The following is a 12,023-nucleotide window of genomic DNA, read 5'->3' on the forward strand; positions in this document are numbered from 1 at the left end:
AAGTTTACGGAAAAAAATTACAAAGATAGCACAGAGAGTTCCCATATACTCTACATCCCATTTACCCTATTATTAACATCTGACAAGAATATGGCACATTTCTCACAATTAATGAACCAATATCGATACATTTCCATACGTTATTCAGATTTCCGTAGTTTTTCCTTAATGTCTTTTTTCTGTTCCAGGATCCTGTCCAAATTCTGCACTATATTTAGTTGTTATGTCTTCTTAGGATTGTTGTGGCTGTGACAGGTTTTCGGGCTTTCCTTGTTGTTGATTGTCTTGACAGCTTTGAGGAGCGCTGGGCAGTGTTTTGTTGAATGCGTGTCAATTTGAATTTGATATAGGTTTTTCTCATGATTAGACTGGGCTTATGCATTTTAGGGAGACAGACCCTAGGTACAGACTGTTGTTTTCATCACATATCCAGGATGTATATGGGATTTATCACAGTTGATGTTCACCCCCATCACCTGTCTATTCATGTTTGTCAAGTTCCTCCACTGTAAACATACTATGTTTTTTTTTCTTTTATCTCTACCCATACTGTACTTTAACACAAAATTTTTTTAACGTTTATCCATTTTTGAGAGAGCATGAGCATGAGCAGGGGAGGGACAAAGGGAGGAGGACACAGAATCCGAAGCAGGTTCCAGGCTCTGAGCTGTCAGCACAGAGCCTGACGCGGGGCTTGAACTCACGAACCGTGAGATCATGACCTGAGCCGAAGTCAGACGCTTAACCAACTGAGCCACCCAGGTGCCCACCTATACTGTACTTTTTGGAAGGAAGTAGGTACCAAGGACGTAGGGAGTAACTCTCCGCCTACTTAGGGCTGGAGCACAACATCAAATTTGCAATTCTTCTGCATGGAAGATTTGAATATTCTCACCCATGTATCAAATATTTCATTTATATCACCATGGACTCTTGGATATTTAATAATTTGGGTGAATAATCCTACTTTATTCATTTTGACCATTAAACTTTTAAATAATGGTCTTACCATTCCCTGATCCTTCCATTATATATGTATCATTAGGAAGTTTATTCGTGTTAACTCTGTCATTTCTCATGCATTTATAACTTGTACATGTTCACAAAGAATCTCTTTGCTTCCTTACCTAGGGTGACCTGGCTCCCTGAAGTACAATTCCTAGAGAGGCATACTCTGAAATGCAGCTTTTCAATCCCTGATTTTCAGAGTAAAGGGTTGGTGCATTGGTCTACAAATATTGTATTGATAATTATTTTTCGGAGTTTATTTTATTAACCAATTATGACACGGAAGTCACTGCACATTATTTCAAATACCCCTCATAAGAGGCTTATTAAGAAAGGTTAACTTAATTTGCTTAGATTACCAAACTTTGAAGCTCTATAGGAGTGACATATTGGAGCACCGGTCTGCTGGTTCCGGAACCTACCACCTATAAATTCCCACATTTTCTAAGCATACCGCTCCGTGTAGATATACCCCACTTACATCTTAAACTATGTGTAGAATGTGGAATGTTTCATTATATAAAATTATTATTCCATCTCATCTTCTCTTGTACCTTATAACCATTTAAAGTGTAAGACTACAGGGGCGCCTGGGTGGCGCAGTCGGTTAAGCGTCCGACTTCAGCCAGGTCACGATCTCGCGGTCCGTGAGTTCGAGCCCCGCGTCGGGCTCTGGGCTGATGGCTCGGAGCCTGGAGCCTGCTTCGGATTCTGTGTCTCCCTCTCTCTCTGCCCCTCCCCCGTTCATGCTCTGCCTCTCTCTGTCCCAAAAATAAATAAACGTTGAAAAAAAAAATTAAAAAAAAAATAAAGTGTAAGACTACCATGCCTCCTATCCTTAGTTTTCTTCAGAATTTCTATTTCCCAACACAGAGAATCAGCAATTTACACAGAACTATGAGTACATTGTCCTTCCCCCCCCCCTTTTTTTAAGTGTATTTTGAGAGAGAGAGAGAGAGAGAGAGAGCATGTAGGAGGGCCAGAGAGAGGAGTAGAAAGAGAACCCTGAGCAGGCTCTGCGATGTCAGCATAGAGCCTGACGCAGTGCTCAAACTCACGAACCAGGAGATCATGACCTAAGCAAAAATCAAGAGGTGAGTGCCCAGCTGACCGATCCACTCAGGCGCCCCTTTCCTTTATTTCCTACAAACAGGGACTTTTGCATGCTCAGTGCTGCTGGGGACAGGGGCGTTACTCCCAGTTGATATAGCTGCGAATACACCATGTGTGCACATAAGAAAACGCAGATTGCATCAGACTCTTTGCCCCCTACTTCTGCATGGTTGTCCCTCGTTTTGTTATGAAATAAAAGAACAGCCAATATTGGCTTGAAATAGTTGCCAGCTGTCCTCAGTATGTAGCTGCTCTGGGTGCACTTAGGGAGCAGAGTGCCATCTAGGAGGTAGAAGGTTTTTAAAGGTAGAGAGGGAACCGGAAAAAGGGAAATTACTAACAAAGAACCCATTGTTTTAGGCAAGGTGGCCCTCCTCAGGGGATCCGGAGGGGTTTGTTGGCACAATTCCTAGTACTGACTTGGAGAGTCCCAAGTTCACTGCTTCAAGATTACATTTCTGGGGGTTTCAGACCGCAGTTAAATTAGATATTAGGTCTCGGTTTACTTATTGGAGGCTTCCACCCAAGTGATGCCAGTTTGGGCTTGCGATTTTCTTTGCAGCAGTGTTAACATGGTTCCTTTACACGGGAGAAAAGGAACCCAGAGCGAGAGTTAGAAACCTGCTGGTCTGGTTCTGTGTACACGTGTGCAGGCCCTGCCGGCTGGGCGTGTGCACACAGCCCTTGGAAAGCACCGGCAAGTTCAGGGGCGTTTGCCAGGTCACCGGTGTGACCTGTTATCTGGAAGCTTGGGCTCGCCAGGTGGATGCGCGTTCCCACCTGTGCTTACAGATGTGAGTTCCTGCCTGAGCTCCCCAGGGGGGATGCACGTTCCCACAGTTAGATTTTCCTGGAACTTTACCTCCTGCTGGGTGCGTTTTGCAGTAGGAAAGAAAAAAATGGCTCCCACACAGCTAGAAAAAAAAAATTAAAATTTGTTTCCTCCCTCTCACAAAAGAGTCTCCTGAGGAGAGAAATGTTAACAAATGTTTGGACCTTTCCAGAACTCAAGGATATTTAGCTAGCGGCAGGGAGTGGCAGTTAGAAGGGCCTCCTTCACCTAATATTAGGCTTTCTGAATCATATCTTAAAATATGACTCTTTACGTACATCTTTTGAATTAAAAGATGGTTTGAAAACCCCGAACCCAACAATTAATTTATTTGTTCAAATAAATGAGTAAATGTTGTCAATGACTAATGTAGTTACTCATCTTTTTATTTTTATCTCGCAAATTTTTATAAATATATATTATATAATGTTTTATATGTACAGAGAATAATTGTATAAAATATATTTCTCAGAATAGTATTACATATAGTTATGTAAAATATAAACTAAATATATAAGTATTTTTTGTGTATAATAAATATGAGATATCTTTTTGTAAGTGCATATTATTCATTTGTTTATTTTTCCATATTTCTGTAGACTCTTTTCTCCTGTGCGTTCATCTTTTTTTTCTAAGTTTATTTACTGATTTTGGGAGAGAGCAAGTGAGCACGAACGGGAGAGGGGCAGAGAGAGGGAGAAACAGAATCCCAGGCAGGCTCCACACGGTCAGTGCAGAGCCCGACCTCACAAGCCCTGAGATCGTCACCTGAGCGGAGATCAGAGGCTTAGCTGACAGAGCCACCCAGGTGCCCCTCCTATGTCTTCATCTTTGAAATGATCGAGAAAACTCTTCTGTGCCTGAGGCTTAGTAGGACCCCGAGTGCTATATCAACAAGGCCTTAAATGCCAGGTGTGGCCAGATAGTTTCTTCCCAGAGGCTTGTGACTCTAAGTTTCCCTCTGGCAGCCTCAGTGTGGCCTGAGCCTATTGGAAATGCAAACTCCTGGGCCTGACCGACACTCAGCGAACCTGCAGTCAGCGGTTAAACAACATCTTCTGGTGACACACATGCACATTAACAATTGAGAGCACCGATTTAGACCAGGGTTTCTCAATCTTGGCTGCACATTAGAATCACTTGATGATCTTGCTATAAATCCAGATGCCTGCAGGATGGATGCAATGTGCAGCCCGGCAAAGGCAGTTAGCAACACTGTATCATATACTTGATGTTTGCTAAGAGAATAGTTCTCAATTGTTCTCTCGAAGGAAAAACAAATAGTTCTGTGGTCATGGTGATGGGTGTGTTTTTTTTTTAGCGTGATGGTGGTAAATATCTCAGTGTATAACATAGAGAAAAATGACATTTTGTTCACCTTAAATATACACAAGTTTTATTTGCCTGCTATACCTCAATAGAGTTATGGATAGAAATAATGATGCCTGACCTTTGGTGGCAGATATTCTGAATTAATTTATCTAGCGGTGTGTCCTGTCTCCATTTCCTCTTTCCTTTTCAACCTGTGATGTACTGAATCTACATAAGAATCAACTAGGGGTTTTTTAGAAAGTTGAAATCTCACAGTCTGAGTCTGAGCCCCTGCATCGGGCCCTGTGCTGACAGCTCAGAGCCTGGAGCCTGCTTTGGATTGTGCGTCTCCCTCTCTCTCTGCCCCTCTCCCGCTCACGCTCTGTCTCTCAAAAAATGTATAAATGTTACAAATAAAAAAAAAAAGAAATTTGAAATCTCGTACCCTGCTGCAGACCCACGAGCAGCATGGCCCTAGGACTTCCTTCCTTTGGGAGGCCCTACATCTTGTGTCTTTACGACTTGCAGAGATGCATTTGACTTGGGGATTATACCATCTATGCATTTTTCTATTTGGTGGATACTGAACTCCAGAGTTGATACTCTGACTCAGACCTTCTCTTTTTCTGACCTTAACGCTTCCTTTTTTTTTTAATTCTTTTTTAATGTTTTATTTATTTTTGATGGAGTGAGAGAGAGAGAAAGAGACCATGAGCGGGGGAGGGGCAGAGAGAGAGGGAGACACAGAATCTGAAGCAGGCTCCAGGCACTGGGCTGTCAGGATGAGCCTGATTTGGGGCCTGAACTTACAAGCTGTGAGATCACGACCTGAGCCAAAGTCAGATGCTCAACCGACTGAGCCACCCAGGTGCCCTAGAACTCTTGTTGCTTGAACCAGATTTCTTCCCAGTTCAAAGGTACATGTTTCTTACCTCATTTGGAAAAATGAGCCTTGTGTTTCTTTAGTGTGTTCTTTGGTTTAGGCTATTTTTAACAAATGCTTGAGCTGCAAAGATCTCTGGATTATTCTAGTAGCACAGAGAAGAGATCTCAATCCCCAGACAACATGATCAATCAGATATGTTTTTGGAATTTGGGATGCTTTAAGAATGTAAATCAGTAAAACATTCTCCTGCGATGTTGAGACACTAGATGAACATCACAGCCAGCTAACTGCCTTTAGAAAGTTGAGCGCTCTTTCTTGGCTATTTCCACTTACGTGTCATACACTATTTCTGCTCTCAATATAATAAAATGTGGATTTCTAACTCAAAAAACGGGAGACTCGGGGTGCCAGGGTGGCTCAGTCGGTTAAGCGTCTGACTCTAGGTTTAGACTCAGGTCATGGTCTCACGGTTTCGTGAGTTTGAACCCCGTGTCTGGCTGTGTGCTGACAGCACGGAACCTGCTTGGGATTCTCTCTCCCTCTGCCCTTCCCCCCCTCAATGCTGTCTCTGTCTCTCGCAAAATAAACGTTAAAAAGAAATGGGAGGCTCAATAAAATTGAACCTGTTTCCCAATTCTTGATGGATTAGATAGGGAATGAGATAGGGTTAGATTACAAATGATCTAATGTGCCCTTTTTATTTTTTCTGGCCAGTGAGTGCATCCTGAGTGTGTTGGGTTTATGTGGTAAGGTATTATTCCGATTAATGGAAATGGGCAGAATCAGACAAAACTATCTAGGTTAGTGTTGCCACTGCTCCTTTACTTCCCCCCAAGTTTCTAACCATCACCCACTCCGGTTGACCATTGAACTGACTTATTCATCAGGATGCGAAGGGAATGTGCTCTCGTTGCTTGTGGATTTACTTCTTAGTGCAGATTTCACGGGACAAGGATGTCCACCTGCACACGGACGTTGATATTCCGGTGACGATAAGGTCAGGTCCTCTGAATTACTGCCATATTCCATCAGAAACACTTCACTGGGTTCGAAACGGGCCTGATGGTTTAAAAACCCAGGTTCTTACAAACTGCCTGAATCACCAGTCTTGGATCTTTGACCTCAGGGAAGTCAGCTCACACTGCCCATACTATTTTTGCAAATACCTGGGCCTCACAGTCTGAGAAGACTGTTCACACCAGTACACATGTGGATTCTTTTAGACACTGTCCTCCACTGTCTCTCACTGTTAAGAGTGTCACAGAGGGGCACCTGGGTTGCTCAGTCAGTTGAGTCTGACTCTTGGTTTCAGCTCAGGTCATGATCCCAAGGTCGTGGGATTGAGCCCCCTCAACATAGGTCTTAGCAGGGAGCATGCCTAAGATTCTCTCTCTCTCTCTCTCCCTCTGCACGTCTACCCTACTCATGTCTCTCTGTCTCTCTCTCTCTCTCTCTCTAATAAAATTTAAAGAAAAAATTTTTAATTAAAAAAAAGCATCACAGGAAATGACCCACATATAAATTACACATTTGAAAATGCGAGCCACCATTCTGTGACAGCTAAGCTAATAAAACTACTGTTCATTTAATATAATTTAATATTGATAAAACTGTACATGGGTGTATGTATTTTACAGAAATGGAGGGCAAAATACAGTTGCAAAATTGAATATTCACTAATGGGATTGATCACCCTGATATAAAATCACAACTGGCTTCATCCTGTGTTACAAATTATTTGTGTTACAAATAATCGGTTAAAATCACTGTCTAGCATTATTTTAGCACATTGTGTTTTCACGAGAAATATTTACAAAGGTAAAATTCTTCTCCATTACCACGGGACATTGTATCATGCTCCTCACTGTGTATAGTATTAGCCGATGAGGCTGCTGCTAGCTCAGAAATGACAAAGAAGACGGTATAAAGTAGTTTTCTTAGGAACGATTGCCAAGGAATACCCTGGTGGTTAAGGAGAGATAACACCCGGTTTCCCATTAGAAAGCAAACACTGACTTTTCAGGTGTCTGCAAAATAGCCTTTCACAGCTCATTTTCACCGAGAACTCATTCATTCCAGTTTCCTAACCTAAATATTCCATGGTGTTCAGGACAAACCCTGGGGATTTTACCCCGGTTTCCACAGAGCTTCCAAAGACCTTGAGTCCGAATTCCCATTTACAACAATCAGCCCTTTCTCAGTGAATTCTACGGGGTAGTTTTCAGAACGGTGTGAAGCTTCCATTTAAATAATTTGAGAAAATGACATGGATGAAAAATAGAGGAGTCAAAAACAATATGGTTGAAAAAGAAGGGTTCCTGTTTGTTTCTTTTGCATGGAAATTCTCAGTACTCTAATATCCCGAGTTTCCTTCATTTGCAGAATGTACTTGTGAAATTGCTTATTTAAATTCCACTCAGTCCATTCCCTAAGGCCATCTTGATTTTATGTATCCATATATACAACAAAGTGGTACGGGTGGATAATATAGACAGTAAAGGAAGGTTTTATTTATTTATTTTCTTATTATTGTTTTGAACCAGTATTTCAGGCTCCAACACATTTACTTTTTTTTTATTAGATTTTTTTAAGTGCATTTATTTAATTTGAGAAAGACAGAGCACACAAGTGCATTTACTTAATTTGGGAAAGACAGGAGCAGAGAAAGAGGGAGGGAGAGAGAATCCCAAGCAGGCTCCGTGCTGCCAGCGCAGAGCCCGGTGTGGGGCTCAAACACGTGAAACCATGAGATCGTGACCTGAGCCGAAACCAAGAGTCGGACGCTTCACCAACTGAGCCACCCAGGGGCTCCTCCAACACATTATCTTTTCCCAACACATTTTCTTTTAATCTGGACTACTTGGTTTGTCAAGTATATTCACCAGGGAATTTACTCTATAAGCATAAAATCTTTGTTTCTAACGTCTGCTCTTTGCTGAGTAGATTGTCACAAAAATGAAGAAGCCGAATTCACGGTGCTAATATCACTTTTTGTCATGTGGTGACCGGTTTATTTCATGTAGAATAATGTTCTCAGGGTTCATCCATGTTGTACCTTGTGTCAGAATCTCCTTCCTTTTCAAACCTGTGTAGTATTCTATAAAGCTGTCCCTTGATTGTGAACAGGAAGGGCACGTGCCGAGATCAATACTTTACAACAAAGCGGTTTTATCAGGACTCCACCTGATGTAAGGTGTTCCTTAATCAGCTACCCTCAGTGTAACATACCTCCAGTCCACACCTTGTGGTTGCTGTGCACACCACTTCTCTCTGCTCTCCGAGTTTTTGCCTAAATCAACTTCCATCGCCTAACACTTCCTTCCAATTTCCTCGCCATTTTCCGTGATTGCTTTTGGCTTGCCATGAACGCTGGCTAACTATAAATCCCTGGTCCTTTTTCTGCACTCCTTTTTCTGGTATTTATTACTGACAGGAATCCTGCACCTCTGTATGTAGAACTCTGTTATTCACTTTCATCCCACATGAGAATCGTAGCTGGTAAAGAGCTCTGCAACGTGACTTTTCCCTTTGCTGTCTTTGTGGGAGTCCAGGACGTGGCCACATGAATCCTGAGGCAGCACTGCAGATTTGGAGGACAGCAGGCTAGGAGGTACAAAACAATCCGTTAGAATTGACTAACAGGAACTTAACACAGCGTCCACTTGGATGGTGTTTTATGCATGCGTTTTATCCTTCTCTATCGTGAGTGAACAAATGGATCCTGAGAAACTGGTAGCCCATTCCCCTAACCTTCTGGCGTGTTTTGGACGTCTGTACCGTGTTATCAGCTATCAATGAAACTGAAAGTCTGATAAGGGCATAGCATGGCGGCACTTGTAATGTTAGATTCATTCTGTGCCCTGTTCCTTTTCTCGTTAGGGAACGAAGAGAGCAGAGAGCTGAAACAGCTGGCCAAGCTGGCCAAGGTCCTGCGATTCCCAGGATTAAGTCCGGCACCCATGTTCCAGCGTCTGTTTCCTTCCTATCTGCTTCCATGCATGTGTGTGCCCCTGTGCACGTCTACCAAGCATGTGGCTTACTTGGTGTGTGCCATCGTGGTGCCTTATGTATGGAAGTGCAATCCGAGCACAAAAAGTCAATGAAATAGAATTCCATTCTTTATTTGTGTCTCTCCACGAATATTAAGAAGAATCCAATTAATGGTCTTTAGGAATGCTTTTATTTCCTTAATTCTGCCCCGTTTCATATTCTGGACCCTCTTTTTCACCTACGTTCTCCGCAAACCATCCCTTTTTACTTTTCCATACTAAGTGGTATTATCTTCTCCCAGCTCATGAATCTACTCAGGCAGAAGAGATGGACACATTTTTATTGGAATCATCCAGGGCCGTTTTGGGGGGGCTCTGTTTGACTTTGTTCGGTCCCTGTACTCCAGGATATAGCTTAAAATCTCCTTCCCCAGCAAATCGTCAGGCAAGATAAGAAAAGATGAGCTAAATTAAAGGAAGGAATAGTTCTCTGAAAGATTAGCCTAAAGGCTGTTCACGAGTCGACCAACACACCAGTAGGGGAAGTCTTGGATTTCAGGACGTTTAGTCCTGATATGAGTAGCAATTTGTCAAGTGCAAGGATCTGAAGCATGTTCAAGAATTTTCACAAGAGCTGAGGTTTAGGGGGATCACAGGTGTCTTAGTGAATTGAATCAGGATTTAAATAGCTTCCTGCCAGCTGGAATCACTACCAGGTCACAAGATCCAGTAGGAAAGGGTCAAAGACATACTTAAAACCAAGTACAAGATGGCCTGCAACCCAAGAAGAAAACTTTGCAGTCCACTGAGAAGTGTCTTTCACCCACTAGGACCTCAGATGCCTCACAGTGATGCCGGGGAGAGGTTGTCCCGGGGCTGCAGAGAGGAGGGGAGCAAGTCTTAGACAGACACAGAAGCGGTGCCAAACCCAGTTCACCTCAGAAAAGAAGGGTCATGCCTTTGTGCATGACAAAGCATAGGCATCCGGGGGATAGATGCTCACAAACATTGCTGACCAAAGTACATTTTAGCTCAGTGTCCATTGGAGTTAGGATCAGAAACAGGGACTGTGTTTCTCTGTAAACATTTTTTTTTCTAGCTCCCTGTGGAGAATTTCATGTTTACTGTTAGCTATCTGATAAAAGCCATGCTTGAACATTTCCAAAGCCGTCTACCATCAACTCATCGGAAAGATACCAAGTCATGCAAAAGATACCAACAGACTGGAACTATGCGTCTACTTTTCCAAGATGAATGCTGATGATGTGAATATCCCAGCCTTTCCTCCGGCAGCCCTAAGAGAACTGCAAAAGAAAACAGACTGTGGATCCGTGGCACCGAATTTAAAAAAAAGAAAAATCAAAGCAAAACTCAAGTATCTTATTATTTCATAAGTTGAAGATACAAATTGAACACAAAGACACCTGGAGTAGCATCTCAGGCTTCATGCCCAGGGAACAGTATCTGGAGGGAAGGAGGCGATGACCGGGTTGCACTCTGCAGGCTGGGAGACGTTGACTCCATGGTATATTGGAGTAGTTACCTATCTGTGGTGACATTGAAAGCTCTGGGAATCTTGATCTTGAGAAGCAGCAGACTACAGGAGGTGTGTTCCTTCAGAAGGCCCCACCATATGGGAGAGAATTGTACAACCTGAGGAGCTGAGACACTTGAAGAGAGGCAAGTCTCTTAGTCAAGTCCCCTAACCTTTGAAACCCTGTTTTGTCTCACCAGCTGCAAGGAGGGTGACACTGCTTACCTTCCGTGGGATTTTATCATCACAGAGGTCAGAGGACACGCAAGGAAGTTCTATTTGATCTTCGCATTGATTGTTTTACACCTGAGTTGAGTGAGGACTCTCTCAGTACTCAGTGTCTTTTCTATCTTCTTCAAAAGATAATTCGAGGAGGGCTTAACATTGAACCTGTGCAAACAGTGGATGCTCTGGCCTCATCCTCATTCTGGGTCTTCTTTCAGCAGCTCATCCCATGGAGCCATCAAGACAGATGAAAAGGAGACAGCTGCCGAGCCGTGCAAACCCGGGTGGGAAATGCTTGTCTAGATTTCTAGTTGTGGGCCCCCTGTCTCTCACCTTGAAAAGAACACGCTTGCATGGAATGCTGAAATGGAAGAGATATAGGAAGTCCTGACCGCATCCCTTCCTTTGCTTGAAGAGTGAAGGAGAGATAAAGAAAGGTGCCTCAATGGCAACATCAGGAGTGAAAACCCTGTCCCATGTCTCCCAGACAATAGCTTTGGTCACCACACCATGTGCTTCCCTACAGATAGGAGCAAATTAGCTTCCAAAACAGTACACCCTGTGGGAAACTGACTTGAGGGTCAATAGTATGCATGTATTGACTTAAGGAATAGTCAAGCTGCAGAAAGGGTCGATGCTAGTTTTCTTTCCTTGACATTTTTATTAATAATTTAGGCTATGGAGAAAGTAGGATGCCTTCTGGAATTGATATGAGTTGTAAATTTTTAGATGTTAGCATGAAAAGTGAAATTAAGCCAAGAGATTAGGATGTTAGATTGTGACATTAAAATAATGCGAGATGCCCCGTTAGCACAGACTGATAAATGCAAGATGTGAGGGTAAGGAAATACTAGTCTGTAATTTTTGCTCTTTACTGTGGTTTTTGTTTATGGTTCATTTAGAGCAGTTATGTTTTAATTGCATTTTAAAAAGATACCCAAACTCCCCTATTCAAATGAATATTTCCTTTCCAAGTAGTCCATTTGTAAGCTTGCCTACTTATTCTAGGAATGTTTAATATTTTTTTTAATGCTTATTTATTTTTGAGAGAGAGAGAGGGACAGAGTATGATCGGGGGTGGGCAGAGAGAGAGAGAGAGAGAGAGAGAGGGATACACAGAATTGG

General features: G+C 42.6%; 1 protein-coding gene across 1 annotated transcript in view; it reads right to left on the reverse strand.

Moving 5' to 3' along the window:
* The window catches only part of LOC124509609 (trifunctional enzyme subunit beta, mitochondrial-like), a 59,780-nt gene extending 50,576 nt beyond the window's left edge, over positions 1–9,204 (reverse strand). Inside the window, 2 exon segments of the mRNA XM_047076339.1 lie at positions 8,633–8,753; positions 9,191–9,204. Coding sequence (XP_046932295.1) covers positions 8,633–8,753; positions 9,191–9,204 — 135 coding nt within the window.
* Between the last annotated feature and the right edge of the window lie 2,819 nt (positions 9,205–12,023).

This window comes from Lynx rufus, unplaced genomic scaffold, assembly GCF_022079265.1.
Source record: "Lynx rufus isolate CCGP_SWC_20201006 ecotype Redwood Valley unplaced genomic scaffold, mLynRuf1.p SCAF_14, whole genome shotgun sequence".
In the NCBI taxonomy this organism is placed as follows: Eukaryota; Metazoa; Chordata; class Mammalia; order Carnivora; family Felidae; genus Lynx; species Lynx rufus.